At 50.1% G+C, this 17,954-nt stretch overlaps 1 protein-coding gene across 2 annotated transcripts in view; it reads left to right on the top strand.

Annotated features, from left to right (window-relative positions):
• Positions 1-441: 441 nt before the first annotated feature.
• Positions 442-17,954, top strand: part of PTCH1 (patched 1) — a 74,984-nt gene continuing 57,471 nt past the window's right edge. The window contains exons 1-2 of one of the 2 annotated variants that reach the window (XM_034072756.1): positions 442-524; positions 8,343-8,535. In XM_034072756.1, the coding sequence (XP_033928647.1) occupies positions 462-524; positions 8,343-8,535 (256 nt within the window). In that variant the 5' untranslated portion in view covers positions 442-461. Of the gene's footprint in view, positions 525-6,627; positions 6,879-8,342; positions 8,536-17,954 lie in introns of those variants that run through there. The other variant, XM_034072755.1, reaches the window with a different exon arrangement.

Genomic DNA, 17,954 nt, shown 5'->3' with positions numbered 1-17,954 from the left:
AACAGGCATGTAATTGTGAGGCTTTCCAGCACTCTGCAGAATGCCTGCAACCTAGGAGGGTTATTTTTTTACACTTTCAGTTCCTCTGGGGTAAGGGAAAAAAAAAGAAGGAAGGGGAGAAGGACAAGAAGAAGGAGAAAAGAGGGAGGGAGGGAGGGAGGGAGGGAGAGAGGGAGGGGGGAAGGAAAGAAGGAAAGAAGGAAGGAAGGAAGGAAGGAAGGAAGGAAGGAAGGAAGGAAGGAAGGAAGGAAGGAAGGAAGGAAGGAAGGAAGGAAGGAAGGAAGGAAGGAAGGAAGGAAGGAAGGAAGGAAAGAAAAGAAGAGAAAAAGGAGAAAGAAAATAAAAGAGGAAAGAGAAAAAAAGAAAAACAAAAGGGGGGGGGGAAGAAAAAAAAAAAAGAAGAAAGAGAAGGGCAGAGGAAGAAAACACTGATGTCCCATTAAAGCCGCCAGTGCCAGTGGATGAGGGCACACTCAGCCCTCCAGCACGGCTCCACACGAGTGGCTCCGGCAAGGGCAGCGATGGTAGGTGCAGCCCCGGGGGGCCACGGAAGGGCGGCAGCGGGGCCGGGGGCGCGGGGACCCGGCGTCAAATCCCTGGCGCGGGGCGGGGACCGGGCGGTGCTGGAGGGGCTGCGGGCCATCGCCGGGGCCGCTGGTGGCTGGGGCCCTGGGCTGGCGGGGACCGGGGACACCCGCATCCAGCCTAGGGGACCGAGGCTACGCAGGGATCTGGGACCTCCGCCGTGTCGGGGAACAGGGTAGCGGGGCTGCTGGCACGGCCCGAGAGGGGACGGCAGCAACAGCACGGCCTGCAGGGTGGGGTGGGGGCACGGTGCGGGCCCCGGCGGTGGGTGGCAGGGTGTGGTGGGGCTCCCCTGTGCAGGCGGGGCTCTGCGCCTCGCCCGGCCGGCTCCCCGTGCCTTGGAGGTGCTGTGGGTCGGAGCTCCCGGTGGGGAGGCGAGGGGAGGTCGCCGAGGATGTGCAGTCGGTCCTCCGGTGACGCTGTGCAGTCCCGTGGAGAAATGCAAGCGGATCCGCAGTTTTAGCATCTCAGCAACTGTGCTACCTGCGGTCCAAACAACCTGCCCTGAGGGGAGCAGAACCCCGCCTCGGGCAAGGCTCTGCAGAATACGGGCAGCAGTGAAAATGCAGTTTGCGTCTTCTTCCTTCTAGGAGAGGCTAAACAGGGCTTGTTAAACAAGGTCCACTGAGGAGCCCTTTACCTCTCTTTGAAACTGAATGATCACAGTCAGCGGAAGCTGCTGAAAACACACTTGTGCGGAAAAAGAGGGACAGTCTCTCCCTTGCTACAGAAATGCGTGGTGCGCCTGAGGAGAGGTTGAACCCTGGTTTCAGCCCCCGACTCTGGTACCGGACTCTCAACGTAGTTAATACCCTGCGCCATAGGGACCGGTACAGCACTGCTGTTATCGGTGCTGTGCGTGTTGTCCTGCTGCTCCTAGGGGCGGGATGGAGACTAGAGGATGTTCAGTGGTGTGTCCATGGGCGGGAGGGCGGAGGATGTTCTATGCTTTACCTCCAGTATGGGAGGTAGACCTGGGAGGACAAAAGCAGGGAAGGGAATGGGAGAGACATCTGGTGTCATCGGATGGTTTTAAAGGAAATGCTGGAGCCAAGGTGGGGTACCTGGCATCTTCTAACAAGAGAGCATTTACCAGTTGTGGTTAGAGAGTCCCACATCATTTTGGCACTGGTCTGATAGGTGTATCTAATTTCTGGTTAGGGATATTAGGATCATTGTGTGTCTGGATTATAATCCGACACTGTATCTGCACAGGAGGTAGTATTGTTAGGAAATGTTAGGGCTGAGGAGGGAGGAGCAGGAGGGGGAATCCTTTAAAATCTATTTGCTTTTGAGAGATGGTAGATATAAAACTGGCAGCCCACTGTGTATTTAAAACGTCTCGGGCTTCTCTGTTTTTATCCTTATTTCACACACACATGGACACACACACATGCACTCGCACACACACACACCTTTTATTTTGTTCTGCCTTTGCCACAGTGTATAAAGCCCTATTGAGACATGTAGGCGTGATGTGTAAACCGGATTAGCAGTATGAAAGAAAGACATACAATGAGCCTGAATTGTTTTACTTCCTTTTCATTTCTCACGCCTATATCTCTAATAAATTTGTTGCTCCAGCAGTGGGTCAAAGAGATTGTGTCGCTTAGCTTTTTTTTTTTTCTTTTCTGCAAGACCCGATGGCAGAGATCATGAAAATGAATGACCTGCCTTCTGCCAAATGCAAGACTTGAGCAATACCTTTACACAGACCCGGTGTTGTCCGGGCCAGCTGAAAACGGTTCAGTGTAACTTTCCCCTCTATGCACGTTAGAGTCCTGCAAGTTGCAGGGCATTTTGCCAAAAGAATCTGTCTTGAAGACGACTTGGGTTTATAGAGCTAATTCCTCGTAGAATATGACAAGGTCTGCTGTGGCTGGGGTGTCCTCCAGCCATTGGAGGGACAGGGCTGTAGCTCCAGCCGCTGCCCTGCGCAGCTCCCCCGTCCTCTGCTGCTCCCCTGGGAGTCCGCTGCTGCGCGGGAGGAGCGCAAGGACCTCAGAGGCTCCTCCGGAGGCACATTTCCCCGCAGCCCTCCGCGGAAGAAAATGCCAACGCTGCTGGGTTGGTGTTGTAGATCCCTCATTTGCTCCTTTGTGGCGTGCAGAGCAGCTTTCCATTAAAGGAGATCAGGGGTAATTAGCCGCATTATTTTGACAAGTTGGCTCGAGCAGTTCCCTTTCTCGCAGGACTGCGGAGGGGGAGAGGGCTCGCTTAAGTGTAGCCGCCTCCTTCCCCGGGCGCGGCGCTGCCCTGCGGAGAGGTTTCCCGGTGCCGCCCCACCCCCTCCCTTACCCCCCGGACTGCGGCCTCCGGTGGCCGGTGGCAAGCGGGTTACTGCCAGTGGAAAGGAGACGCTGAGGCTGCCCTGCAGAACCCAGCTAAGTTGTTGCCCCGTGGCCTTATCTGATGTCAGAGCCAGTGCCAGACGTGCTTGGGGAGCTCAGGGCTAGGGCAGACCTGTGCTCTTGTGCGATGAAAACGTGTATGATAGCCAAAAACTTGAGGGAATAGACAAAACCAGGGTATTTTTACCACAAGTCCTTCTGTCACTGCCAGCTGTCCTGTAGCACCTACTAAACCAAATCTCAGTGCCGTTTCTTTATTAAGGTAATCAGATGCTCCGGCAGTGTAGTGGTCTTGGTGGTGAGCCCACAAGCAACCTGGAAAAAAGTGAAATCAGTGCATATACCTGTTACCCTCTGTTGACCTCTATTGAATTTGACCCCTCACCTGGCTGAAGGAAATGTGAAGCTTTGCAGTATTTGAGGTTATGAGCACAAAGAGTATCTAAGTGAGAGGCAGAACATTACAAAATGAGCCCACTATGGCCAAAGTCAAAGCTGAGATTCTTGTATGCCAGCCCTGGCTGTCCAGGAATTGGGAGGACCAGGTATAAAAGGTTGCTTCCCAGGCCTCCAATACAGTGCAAGACCGAGATAAGAAACCTGTGGGATCCCTGGGAGTTGCTGAGGATGGAAAAAGCCCTTGGTGTGGAGGAACAGTTGCACACACAGGGCATGCATATCACAGCCAGCAGCGCTTACAAATGTAAATAAGGGCAGATTGATTAGGAACAACATTATCGTCAGGAATGTAGCGCGCAGGCATCAGCTATGAGGCAAACTGGGGGCAGCCACTGCTCTGACCACCCAAGTGGAGACTTCTACACTGACACTTCTTAAGGGGGAAAAAAAAGGATAAAATACAGAAACAAGGCCAATTAGATCCCTGCAGTAATTAATCTCTTGTGTATGCTTAAAAAGAAAAAAAAATATCCCTCCAGACCACAGGGAGAGAGGGGAGATTAAGATAGTGCTTGTTAAATTTGAGTCTTCAGGCTCGGTTTTGGAACCAGGAGCAAAGACGGGCGCTGGGCTATTGTGTGAAACCTAGCAAGCAGGAGGCAAGCAGGGCAGCTCTGGGGGCTCGAGGTGCTTGAAGGGACACTCCTCCCTGATTTTGGAGCCTGCTGAGAGGCTGGAGAACCAAAATGCCTCTTCATCTATGCCTTCTTTCTCTGTCCCCTTGATATGCCACCCCACCAGACCTGGTGAAGCTGAGCAGAAGCAGTGGCACAGTTGTTCCTAGTGAGATAGATGGTCATCCTCCAAAGTGGAGATTTGAATTGGAGGTGACTTACTCCATCCCTGGTGCAGGTTTCAGCCCCCAATGGAAACTGGTTTCCCCCTCCAACCTCTTTAGGTTTCTTTCTCCCGCATGTGTGCACCTACATGTGCTTGCTATGACAGCTAGCTGTTTCCAGCAGCTTTCCTGGAGACAATCCTGTGCGGAGCACAGGGCCGGGCCCTCCCGGAGGCAGGTCTCCCCCAGCGTGGGAAAAACGGAGGTGGGACGGAAAAGAAGAGGGACTCCCTCACCGGCGACTGTCACTCCGGAAAAACCCAGCCCGTGGGTACCTATAGGCAGAGGCACGGAGGGGCCCTCCGCATGGGCGGTGCGGTGAGTGCGCAGCCCGCTGCCGCCGGCGGCCCTGGGGCTCTATGCCTGGCAGCCCGGCCAGCCCCGCCGCAAGGAGGACGGCGCGGTCAGCGCCCAGGGTCTCGGAGGTTTAGCCCATGACATCTGCCCCGGGCATGCTTGATGGGGCAGAAGGGAGAGGTGCGCGGCGCCGGGGCGGGGGGGCTGCCACTCTGCGCCTGCACCTCTGGTCCCCACGCTCCCCTCTTTCTCTCTTTCCCCCCCACACCAAGTCAAGGGAAGGCACGGAGGGCATCCCCCCCACAGCAAGAGCCCCCCAGACAGGGAGCGGGGCGGGTTAACCACTGCCTTCCGCACCGGTGCGCACAGAGGTCCGTCGGGACTCAGAGCCTCCGCGGGGAGCCGCGCTGGGGGTCGGGGCGCGCAGCCCCGGGGCTGGGGGCACTGCGCGCAGCTGTAACGGCAGCAATTAAAGGCTGATTCTCAATGAACAGAGACGGGGAGAAGCGGTGCCAAAAAAGTAAACAATCGCGTATAGTTCAAGAAGTGTTTAGCGCGGCCAGCCAGGTTGCATTTCATGGACTTTTACACTAAAAACATATTAAAATTGGCATTCCTCAGGTTTCAGTTAAAGAATGAGTCCTAAGTTGAAACAGGCTAGCTACCGAGAGGGTTTAAATCCCTTAAGTGTTAAGTTTTCATTGTGCTTTTCTAACTGGACGGAGTGGTTTTCTTGCAAGTAACTAAGACTCCTCTTTAGTTAAGAGAGAGCGGGAGAAAAATCTGGCACTTTCTACCGCAGTATCTACCACCCTGTCATTATTTCTGCAAGCCTGGGAATTCAGCTCGGACCTCCCAGTATTTGTTGCAGCTTGAGGCCAAGGTGCCTCTAAAAGGATTTTCTTTTAAGGGCTTTGGAAAGCGTTTAATGCTGCTTCTCCCCCGTTTCCCTCTCTTTTTTAAAAGGGGAAAATATATTTCTGTATGTCGATAGGGAGAAAGTTCTGCGCTTGTATTTGTCTGCAAGCATCCCGGGAGGAAAAAAAGGGGAAAAAAAAAGGAGAGAGAGAGGGGAGAAAACTTTCTTGAAAAGAAAACGGAGAAGAAAGGGGGGGAAGGCATTCCTTAATGGAAGTATTGCATGCAAGGAAGGCTGGATCTCTTTAAGGCTCCCCCTGAAGCTGGAGATGCACACACAAGAGTTGCCGGCCTGGGTGGTCTCTCTACTTTGGTGAGCTGTTGCTAAGCAGCTAATAATAGTCATGTTTGCTGAGTAATTTCTGCCCTCCCCGAGCCAATCGCCTCGCAGAAACCCAAGCCATCTGACAGCCCCGGGGGCGGGCTTTCAGCGCTTTTTTTTTTTTTTTTCCTCCCTCTCCCTCTCTCGCTCTCTCTCCTCTCATACTCCCCCCCCTCCACCCCTCCTCCTCTTTATCCAAATGGAGAGAGTCCTTTTTTTCTTCTTCATCTCGTCTCTTGAGCCGAGGGGCTGCAGCTCTGTGCTGCCGTGCACACGCCGGGGGAGAGCGTCAGGCAGCCGGCTGTCCGCCACCGCGGCGGAGCCGACCGTGGAGCCCCGCCGGCCCCGCGGCCCGCGGGAAGCACCCCGGCGCTGAGGCAGGATGGTGCAGCGCGGCGAGGCATCGCAGCAGCAGCAGCAGTCGCGGCCCGCCGCGCCGCCGCCCCGCCGCTGAGAGCCGCCGCGGACAGCGGCTTCCCGGAGGCAGCGGCGGCCGGAGGAGGCGATTTCAACGGGAGCGGAGGAAAGCGCGGCGGCGGCAGCCGGGGGGCGCCGGGGGTCGCGCCCGCCCGCCCGCCCGCCCTCGCCGGGCGCGGGGAGCAGCCGCTTGCAGCTCGGGGTCCGCGCGCGATGTGGCAATGGGAGCCGCGGGGAGCGACTCGGCCGGAGCGGCCGCGGCGGCAGCCGCCGCCCCGCGCCCCGCATGAGGCGGCCGCGCCGCAGCAGCCCCAGCAGCAGCAGCCCCAGCAGCGGCGGCGGCGGCGGCAGCTCCCGCAGCAGCCCCAGCAGCAGCAGTCCGCGGCCCGCAGCGCCGCCAGCCCCCCGCGGCCCCGCCGCGCCCCCGGGGCCCCGGGGCCCGCCGCGGCAGCGCCAGCGGCAGCTACCCCGTCCCGCCGGCGGCGGCAACATGGCCTCGGCCGGTAATGCGTCGGAGCCGGAGATCAGCAGCAGCGCGGGCGGCGGCGGCCACCCCGGCCGGGCGGCGAGGAGCGGCGGCGGGTGGCGGCGAAGGACCGGAGGGAATCAGCGAGCCGCGGCGCCCGACCGGGAGTATCTGCAGCGGCCGAGCTACTGCGATGCGGCTTTCGCCTTGGAGCAGATCTCAAAGGTGCATTCAATCTCTCACTCTTTTTTCCAGAGATACAAGCTAGCGCTAGAGCTGCTTTTCGGCGGGGGAGGAGGGGGGTGGTGTGTTTTCTCGCGGGGGTGGAAGGAGGAGATGGAAATGAAACGGCCACCAATAAAATGCTGGGAAAAAAAGAGAGGGACGTCTGTGACTCTTCAGTGCGGGAGAGAGTGCCCTCCTTCCCTCCTTGCTCGCCTGTGCCTGCCTAGCTGCGTGCCTGCGCTGCGGAGCACTCCTCTGGTTAAATTTCCCTAGCCAGCCCCGGCTCGTTCCCGGCCTGCCCCCGGCTAGCCCCACTCTCCCCCTCCGCTTCCTCTGCATCCCCTGGTAGAGCTCTGCGACTTCGGCAACACCGGCTCCCGGCTGGGACGGGGAAGAAAGCGGGCGGGCTGCCGCTTTCTTGGCAGAAGTTGTGCTTTTGTGAAGTTCCCCTCCGCCGACGCGGGGACTGCCCTCGGAGAGGGGCTCCCCTCGGCAGTGAAAGCTCGCAGCGGCTTCCTTCCCCCGGCGGTCGGAGACAGAGCGAGGGCCGTAAACAAACTGCCACCGTAACTCGGGTCGCGCCGGTCCCCGCGGGGGGCTGGAGGTGCCGGAGCGCGCCGGGAGCCCGGACCGGCCCTGGTGGGGCGGAGGTACGGCCCCCGCCGTCGACCTCCGCTGGGCAAAAAATGTTCAAAGTAAACAAGCTCGAAAAGCTGCCTTGCTGCGGGGATGGTCTAACTTCAGGGAGCGGATTTCTAGGCTTTGTAAGAAGGGGGAAAGGAGGAGGAGAGAAGGGGAAAAAAAAAAAGAAAATCCATGTGGCTGCCCTCTTCCGTTCACAAATATTGTCGTAACTTACAGATGGCTGCTCTACTTCCTAATTCAGATCACACAGCGTCTCCGAACTCTATGGAAATGAATTACTTCTGATCTTACAGCGCTGCTCACCACGTGGGTCCTGTCTCAGCATCAAACCCTTGCTAGGAGCCAGGAATGGGGGAACGGCAGCAAACTGCTACCGGCTAGCTTTCCGTCACCACCGGCTCCCCCCCCCCCCCCCCCCCCCCGTCCTGTCCCGTCTCCCTCCCAACCCTGCCCTTCATAGCTCTTAAGAACACGAAAAGGGGCTTTTATCTTCCTTTTTTTTTGTTGTGGCTGTTGCGGTTTATCAGAAACGGTTGCTCCTGCGCTGGACCCGCGGCTCTCGCCAGCGGGATGCTGCGCCGCGGCCAGGGCCCCGGGGAGGGGGAGCACGGCGGGCAGCGCAGGTGGTGGCTGCCGGAACGTGATGCGGCGGCGCCACAGCGCCCCGAGGGCTGCGCTGGGGCCAGGACTGCTGCCCGCAGGTACACCTAGGCCTGTGCCAGCGCCTGGACCGCTCCGTCCTCGGTCCTGGGGTGCTGCGGGGGGCTACGGGCTCTTCCCTCTCAGCCCCTCTACTACTGACCTCTTCTTGCCTTGCAGGGGAAGGCGACGGGACGGAAAGCGCCGCTGTGGCTGCGAGCAAAGTTTCAGAGACTGTTATTTAAACTGGGCTGTTACATTCAGAAAAACTGCGGGAAGTTCTTGGTTGTCGGCCTCCTGATTTTTGGGGCTTTCGCTGTAGGATTACGGGCAGCTAACCTCGAGACCAACGTGGAGGAGCTGTGGGTGGAAGGTAAGTGCCCCTCTCCCGCGGCCGCCTCCTCCCCGTCCGCCTCCGCATGCCCGGACGGGTCTGCTCTGCTGGAGCGGCGGGGGCCGCGTGCTCCGTCAGCCGAAGGCTGGGATGGATGCTGCCGCCGGCGAGGTCGGGCTGCGGCGGGCTCTGGGCCGCGGCGCGCGGCTCCGGCCGGCGCGTACCACTTCTCCGGCCCCGGAGGGGGAGAGAGCGCGGCGTCAGGCCGTGTGTTCCGCGGAGGGGAAGGCAGGGCACGCCGGCCCCTGTACCCCGCCTCTGTCCCGTCTCTCCGCGCGGGCGGGCTGTGGCCGGCGGTCTCAGCATCCCCGTGGGCGGTGAGAGGCGGGCGCGCTGCCGGAGGTGCCCCTCCGCCATTTTGGGAGTGCGTGCGCCCGCGGCGGGGGGGGAGGGGGCGGTCGGTGAGGAGAACGGCGCGGAGGGGCGGGTGTCTGTGTGTGGTCTTGGGCTTGGACAGCTTTCAGCGGGGGGGGGAGCGATTGTATCAGGTAAAAGAGGAAAAAGAGGTGGGGAAGGACGAAAAAAGAGAAAAAAAAACAGGCTGCCGAGGAGAAAGGGGGTGGCTGTGGGCAGTGTCCGGGGTGGGGGTGATCTCTCCGGGCCTAGCCTGAGGACACCGGCATAGGAAGACAGGCTTGGCAAGAGAGAGTGGAAATGTGCGGGGGAGGCGGGGCTGCCTTTGGCAGCGGACACCATCACCCCGGGCAGAAACACGGGGTGTGGGGTTGTAAAGCGGTATCGCCAGCGCCCCCCTGGCGGGCCCGTGTGTCCTTCAGGCGGTGGTGCTGCAGGCCTGGCGGGTACCCGTCTCCGAGAACCACCGCTCCTGGAGGCCGCGGCTTTGGGCTTGGGGTTTGTTTGTTTGTTGTTTTTTTTGGGGGGTGTGTGTGTTTTCTCACTTTTTCTTCTTTTTTTTTTTTTTCTTTTTCCTGGGGGAAAATTTACTTAGCATCATATTCCCTCGTTAGCTGGGTTGACGTGAAAACAGAGTTCCTTGACTGCGGTAGTTACTCTGGGTTTATGTCAAAGTCGCTTGCAGGAGAATGTGGCTTATAAAAGTTAATATGGAAGGCTGCATAAATAATCATTACTAAATAGCTCTCTGTATGTGAGAGTGTGGAAAAGCTAGTGCTGAGTGCAAACAAAGTTAGCGGCTGTTAGGAAGGTGGTCTGGCCTGAATGAATTGGAGCGTATATGGCCAGATTCCACCCTTGCAGATGACAGCCATACTGGGGTCAGGATGAGGTTCACGGGTTGCTTAGTGAGTACTGGGTTTGGTTTTGGAAAGTAATGTGTGACTAACTGAAGTGGTTTTTTGGTCCATGCAGTCCAGGATCCTGAAATAAGATGAGATCTGCTTTTAGCAGCCATGAGAAAGAGAGCAGGCAGTGCAGGATCCCATCTATAGGCAGAGTTGTGCATTCAGAGTCTGTACTGGTCATTAGGTCCTGAGTACCTTATATACTAATGCAAAAAATGGTTGTGAACATTTTAAAGTTCTTGTGAGGTTGTTGTGTCAAAGTTTCTTTTGTCAATGTTTGCTCATATGTGTTTTGTCTCTGCTTTTCTGTGTTTGGTAAATAATACATTATTGCCCTTCCAGCCAGCACGCTTCCCTGGGGTTTATTGTCCTGATATTACTGGGTTCTCTTACTTGGAAGGTTGATCCCATCCGATTAATGCCACCTGCTTTTTGTAACTCTGTAATACCAAGAAACTACTTGCTGATAATGTCTGTATGACTGGCCCAGCAGTAAAAAATGCAGCTCTCAAGGGACAAATAGGTTTGCAAAATAGCTGCTTAGTTCAGTTGCTACACTGACCTCTTCGTATGTCATTATTGCTTTATGGAGTTGGGAGGGCGAAAGTCCCTGGTTTAAAATCTGTTTGAAATTGATCTCTAAGGTTTTTATGGCCAAGATGAATTCATAACGCAGCTGGTTGTACAGAGTTGACCTCTCTAATTTCACATCTATTGAGTTTAGTTTTCATGTCAGAATTAAATAACAAAAAGTATTAAAATTCTGCCTTTAGAAACCTTTGCATTTCTAAATTGAAAAAAAAAAGCTAGCTGATTAAGATAAAGTATTTTGGATTTAATTCAACTTCTACTCTTCCTATTTTAGCACTACATGACTATCTACACAAAAGAGCTTGCTAGAATGTGCTTTCTTGGTAGAGACTGTCAGTGTTCCACTCATGAGCCAGGTGTTACACAAATAAACCTAACAAATAGCAGTTTCATATTTCTGCTGCTAAACTAAAGATAGATCTGCAGATTGAGAATTTGAGTAAGAACAGGCATGGAAAGAGATAGTGTGGAAAATGCTCCTCTTCCTATGCAGAAGCGGAAACCAATGACCAAACTCGCTTTTCTGTGTTTGTATGCATCTGCTCCTAACAGCATGAAAGTACACTGGAGGTTATTATACTAAGGGATTCTGTCTTATTTTTGCCTTTATCTTTTGTTTATTGAGATTTTGAATGAACTGGACAATGTTGGCCAAATATAGAATCGGAAAGTCGTTTAGGTTAGAAAAGATGTTTAGGATCATTGGCTTCAACTGTTAATATAGCAGTGCCAAGTCCACCACTAAACCATGTCCCTAAGCACCACATCTACACATCTTTTAAATACCTTCAGGGATGGTGACTCCACTACTTCCCTGGGCAGCCTGTTCCAATGATTGACAACCTTTCCAGGTACTAAGTTTTTTCTGATATCCAATCTAAACCTCCCCTGGTGCAACTTGAGGCTGTTGCCGCTTGTCCTTGTCACCTAAGAGAAGACACTTAGCACTACCTCACTACAGCATTCTTTTAGGTAGTTGTAGAGAGTGCTAAGGGCTCCCTTTAGCCTCCTTTTTGCCAAAGTAAACACCACCAGTTTCTTCAGCCATTCCCCATCAGACTTGTGCTCCAGATCCTTCAGCTGTTTTGTTGTCCTTCTCTGGACCCTCTCCAGCACCTCAATGTCTTTCTTGTAGTGAGGGCCCCAGAACTGAACACAGGATTCCAGGTACAGCCATGTACAAGGGGATGATCACTGCCTTGGCCCTGCTGGCCACATGGCTGACTCATTCATCAGGTCCAACTTTCCCAGGTGCTTTACCAACAGGAGCTTTCCATCTACTCCTCCCCAGGCTTCTTGTGCTGCATGGGGTTGTTATGACTGAGAAGTGCAGGACCCGGTGTGTAGCCCAGCTGAACCTCATATAGTTTGCCTCATCCCATTGACCCAGCCTGTCCAGATCCCTCTGTAGAACTTTCCTTTCCTCAAACACTCCTGCCGCGCTGGATGTCATCTGCAAATTGATGGTGCATTAAATGCCCTCGTCCAGATCACTGAGCAAGATAATAAACAGAACTGGCCCCAATACTGTGAGCCCTGGGAAACACCACTTATGACCAGCTGCACATTGGATTTATCTCCATTCACCACCACTCTTAGGGCCTGGCCCTCTGGCCAGTTTTTGCCCAGTGAATAGTTCACCCCTCAAGCCCTGAGGGGCCTCATCACCTTGTTTTCCAATATGTCCACTGGTACACTACTGAAATATATTTCAAGTAACAGTTTTGATTTGCTGCTGAAGCTTTTTACAGTTCTTACTGCTGAATAAATTGTCAGTATTTACATAAAGAGGCTGATTTTCTTTGGTGTATTTCTGAATACCATAGAACATGGAACATAATACAGTGCAAGTTTGCAGGATGTAAATGGTTGCCTTAAAACCATAACACAATTAATTAAAAATAGTGAAGCGAAGTGTGAATGAGTTTTTAAGGCCATGCACATTCCAAGGTAAATGATTAGTAGTCTGGGCCTGAAGCTATTATGGCTGAAATATTTACATAAGAAGTTTAGAAACCCACTGGGTAGGCAAACTTTTGAAGAGAGAAAAAGAAAAACAGATCTCCAAATAATTTTTTTTTCAGTTTTCCTGTAGTGTTTCACCTTCAGGATTTATGTCAGCACTCATGCCCTTCTCTGTGCCTTCTGATACCAAATTGGCTTTCCTCTGAGCTTGTTTCTTGACATTAAGTGTTTTGCTTCTTTTTAATTTATTTATTCAAAACAAAATGAAACCACCTCCCTCCTTCCGCTTTCCCCCCGAAAAAAAACAACCAGCCCACAGTCATCCTCTGGCTGCTCTGCAGAGCACTTCATTTAGTCTGTGTCCCACAGTATAACCTTAGGCCTTGCATCTTGTAGTCCAGGTCCCTGGCATCTTTGACTGGGATATACAACTTTCTCCCCTCAGCCCATCAGCAGGTCTGTCATCCCCATGTGCATATCTTGCTGCTGAGGGATGTTTGTTTTAGTTGCTTTGGGAAACAAATTCTGAACTGGCATTTTAGTGCAGTTCTGTTATCCACAGCCATTCAGCTTTAGTTGAACTGCTTTGTGTGGGTGTCCATGCATGCTAGAGTTGTTGAGACTGTTTAGCATCTTTATACATCATACGCCCTTGTGAGGGAAAAAAAAGGGCTTTGCATTGATTTCCTCTGTGACTGTATTTTGTTGGACACAGATGTGCTTTTAGAAACATCCATTCATAACTAGAAAGTACTCTGTATGGAAACGAAATCATGCCCATAACTGGTTATGTTTTTTGCTATCAGTGCAACAAGCACTGTAAGATCCTGTGTGTGAACAGGAGTCACACATAAATTCACAGTCTCTGCTTCTGAAAGAAGGTAGTTTTGTGGCTCCAGAGAAGGTTCTGTTAAATGGAGCTTGAAATTTGGCTACTGCAGTGCCTTGAATATTGTTAATTGGAGCAGCTCATAAGGGGAGAGATGGTCTAGTCTTGTTCATTGATAATTCATTTCACATCACTATTGTGTTGGTATTTTTTCCCCCTCACTTTCTTTATTACTTTTTCTTCACCAAGAGGTTGAGGATCATGGTCTTCCTTCTTTCCTTTCTTGATTTCTGGACTTTTTGCACTAGCTGTAGCTCAGTCAAACCTTTGCCTCTGTAAGTAGTCCTCTTCATGAAGCTAAACAAGGTCTAACATGCAGAGCCCCTTCTATGTGACAGTTTGAGGGAAGAGAATGGATGATACAGATAGGGATATGACATCCTGCAGGGAAAATGTAGTGCCTCAGTAGCCACATAGTTCAGTTTTGGTACTTGGAACACAGTGAGTGTGTTCTAACTGTAAGTGAATTAGGCCCGAGTGTGCACAGCAGAAGCAATTTGTAAGTGAAGATTTGAGTTATATGTAGCAGTGTTTCAGTCTAAAAAGGGCAAAAATCAAGTTACTTTAATATTTATGGCTGACCCATCTTAAAGTACGTTAATCTACCTGTGCAACATCAGCATGAGTTGAACATGAGGAAAGTGTGTGAGTGATGGAGGAACTGGTATTATTTCCATAGATTCTCAGTTTGCTTAACCTAGCAAGATCAAGTGCAGGTGGAGAGGAAAGTTATCCTTACGTTCTGCCTGAGGCATCAGTTAACTTTACACTAGTACTCTTTGTAGAAGCAAACAAGTGTAGTAAAGGAACAAATTTGTGTGAATTTGTTGTTTCAAGGCGACAAATTTATGTGACTGGGATGGAGTAGCATTTATTTTGAATACAGTTGAATATAATTCCTCACTCCCAGTACAGTGATGGTTTGTGCAGAGCAGAGGAGTCATACTGTTTTAGATGTGCTTTCACCTGCATCACCACATTGACACAATGAAGATGGCAGAAGAGCAGAAGTTACCTTGTCGATGAATCTGAGGTGGGGTGTTGGTAGGCTGTGTGACAGTCTGAAAGGTTGTCTTGATCACATCACCAGATCCATTAGGTTTGTCTGGATCAGGTGACATAAGAGGTTAGTTATCTCTGAATACTGTCTTGCACTGTGCTGTGTTCCACAGTGTGTATTGAAAGTTTGTTGAAAGGTGTTTATCTGGAAAATTCCAAGTCCTGTTTCATTTCAAATGATTATTTAGTAATTGGTTTCTGAAATCAAAAAGTAGCAGTAGTGTTTCCATATGATGACTGTTGAACAATCATCTGGGGAGCATGCTCTTTTTAACATTTACTGGTGAAAATGTAAGACTATTTAAGTCCATGCTTCTGGTTTGAAAATAGCATCAACTTCTAAGACTTAAGCTTTACTTGATGTTTGTGGATAAAAACATGAGGATAGTGGTTGTTACATTCATGTGAACGTTCAAGTTCAACGCCCACTGTTCCTGTATATTGAAAGTTTTTAAGAAAAGATGTTCAAAGGTTTTAGTTATACAGGTGTTTGATTGTCATCTCTCAAGGGCCTGATATTAACTTAAAAATCACTGTGGGTCTCAACTGTTAAGTTCTAGTTTGACAGGTGGCCATATTACTGCTCAGAGTTGGGGCTCCTTGCTGGAAAGCTCATACATAAAACAAAACAGCTTCTGTGTTTGAAATTCCTCTGTTTCATCTGTAAAAATTTTAATGAAGGTATTAATGTGTCCATCCTTTAGTCATTGAGAAGGTAAAGGATGAAGTCCTGAACTTGCTGAATATAGTGGGAGCACTTGGAATTACTTTAGTGTAGCTAGGTGTTACCCATGTACAAAGACACAGCAGACTACCAGGGTGCCCCCCTTTCTCAGAAGGGCAAGGGGAGGATCTCCTGTAGAACTGGCACCCCCTCCTAAGGTGTAAGTGGACGGTTATGGGGTTCCTCCTGCCTTTCAGACTTTAGAGGCATTTAATTTACTCAAGGCTGCAGAAAATTAGTCTTCATTATTATTTCCAAACTTAGCACACTGTTGCCAATGTCCCTGGCAGAATATGTCCTACAGATCCTTGTTTGGAAGGGTCTGTTTCCTTCCCTGTTGAAATGTGTATTTAAACAGGGCAGGGCCTTCCTTGGCTGCATCATTCCCCTTTCCCTTCTGAGGTTTGAGTGTCATCTTTCACTCTGGGGATTTTGCTGCTTGTGAACAGGGTGTGAAGGCATTTCTGTAGTTCAGGAGAGCTTGAAAATTTCGGCACAGAAATCCTAGAGGGAAATAGAGCAGCTGAAAGCAATGGTTCATTATTGTTGGTCCCCACTGAGCAGGAACAGGGAGAATGTAGGCAAGCTGAAGAACTACCTCAGCTGTAGACCTTGCTTTTGCTGTTATTGTGGTGCTATGTGAAGGTGGCATGAGTAGTCTGAGGTCTACAGCAGCTCCTGTTACCTGCTAACTGGACTGTTGCTGGTTTTTTTTTTCATGAGAATGGGCCTTCCTTTCTCTTTATTCCTCAGCAGACACTGGGTTCAGACTAGAATGATCTCCAAAAGCCGTGACTACTCATACTTACTTTCAACAGAGAATGCATTAAGGAAAATTTTAGCTCCTCACCCAGACTCCATGCATTTTCATGATTTATTTTTTTTTTTCAGTGGGAAGAGATTGTCCAAGCTCTGTTATTAAACAGTATTTGTGGTGGTTCCCCAGAAAGTATTGATATTATGTAGCCTGTGCGTGTAACAGTTCTTGACCACTCAACAGATTTAAAGGCTGTTGCATGCAAGTGGATGTTTCAGCTACACATAACCGTTAGGAGGCTCCAAAATATGACAGCTTCCAGATGTATGAACCAACTGATCTCTTTGTTTAGATTATGCACCACAGCTGATGCCTAGATTAGTGCTGGCTGGACAAAGCTATAGGAGATTTGTCTGGTTTTCACAATGCCATGTTTATATTTCATTTGGATTTCTCCTTCAAAGCTGACCTCACTATGACCTGTTGGAGCTGTGTCCACTAGGATGCTAGTTTTAATGTGTCTGCAGCTGCTTTCCTTTTGGTGTCTAATGGAACATGTTCTTATTTTGATACTCATGGACTTTTATGCACAATCCTTTTATCTTAACAGTGAATTACCCTCTTCAATCTATGAGCACTCAGGTAAAACCATGCTTGTAAAGTTTTCTGCCTATAGCTAGCTTTTTAAGAATATTCTGATTGGTGAAAACAGCTTTTTGGCTGTAGACCTTGTGGGGCTGTTCCCTGTCAGACATTTTCTCCTGTATATGGAATATAGTTCAGTCTTCCAGCCTTTAACAGTGCTTTTTCTCTCTGCAAATGATGGCATGGATATACATACTTCTAGGTGCTCTTTTTGGAGTTCAGCAGGAGATAAAGTGCAAAATTTTACAAAGAAGTTAATTTTTCTTTGTGTCTGCTGTACAGTTATAGGTATATATTTTGTCAATCATCCTTTTTTATCTTCAGTATGCCTTTAGTTCTTTTCATTTCTCTAATCTCCCGTTCTTTCTATTATGCATGAGGTCTTTCCCCATTTGTGTTTGTGAGTCACTCTATCTGGGAAGACCTGAAGAAATCAATAAAACTTCTTAAAGGCTGTAACAGTTCTACAGTATAGTATAGTACCCTGTCAGATTTCAGAAAGATAAAGATACCTGATTTTCATTGTAACTTGCAGAAACTGTATCAGTATTTTTGCTGTTGATGCTTTACTGGGGCAACAGATTCCCAAGGTGGTGCCTCCCAACAGAAAACTCAGTGCCACTTTCTTTCTGTGTCCATGAATCCAAGCAAGCAGGAAGATATTTTGCTCCTCTCTAATGTGATATATCCAATTTTTTTATCCACTTACAGCATGCTGAATATGACAATGACTACTGGATGCAATAGCTATGTTTACCCTTGCTGCTAATTGAGTGACTTTGACATGAAGTATTTTTGCATTGTAGGTTGCACTAGAAATAGATGGAGTGGGGTTGTGAGGAGTAACTTTGAATTCAGAATTTGAAAATAAATTCTATTTTTCTTAATTCCTTGTTTTTGCTCTGTAATCTTAGTTTAGTATCTATAAATACAATGTACTTGTTACTGTTTTTTCTCTGTTATTTTCGTTCAGTATCATCTCAGTTGCTATAAACAGCCTGAATTTGGCAGAAGCAGTAGTTTCACGAGGTAAAAAGCCCTTTATGGAAACTGCTGACTGTATAGATGTTTTGATGTATGGAGATTTAAATTTTGGGTTTTAGAATGAATGTCTTGGCTTTAACTTCTTGGGTTTGGAAAACTTAATTATTTTGGTGCTTGAGCAAAATATATTAGAGGTAAGGAAACGAGCAGAACCGTAACCTGACTCTTTCTGCAAAGGTGGTGCTCCTTCAGAGAATTGCACTGAGCTTAATTCCAGCTTCAAATATACAAGTAATCATTGTGTATTTGAAACACCTGTATTTTGTTCATGTACAAGGAAAATCTGATATTTTGAAGGCACATATGCAGTGTTGTACACCCATATACCTGAAGCTGGAACTGAGCCCTTAAACTGCAATACAGTCTTCATTTGCTAACAGTGAGATTAATGAAAAGAAACAGCCTTCTCTTGTTTACCAGTATGATGCATTTCTGTTTTTCAGTCAGTAAGCAAAGCTAAGT

This window comes from Melopsittacus undulatus, chromosome Z (genome assembly GCF_012275295.1).
Source record: "Melopsittacus undulatus isolate bMelUnd1 chromosome Z, bMelUnd1.mat.Z, whole genome shotgun sequence".
Taxonomy (NCBI): Eukaryota; Metazoa; Chordata; class Aves; order Psittaciformes; family Psittaculidae; genus Melopsittacus; species Melopsittacus undulatus.
The sequence above is the reverse complement of the archived record's forward strand: the minus strand, read 5'-3'. Positions and strand labels throughout refer to the sequence as shown.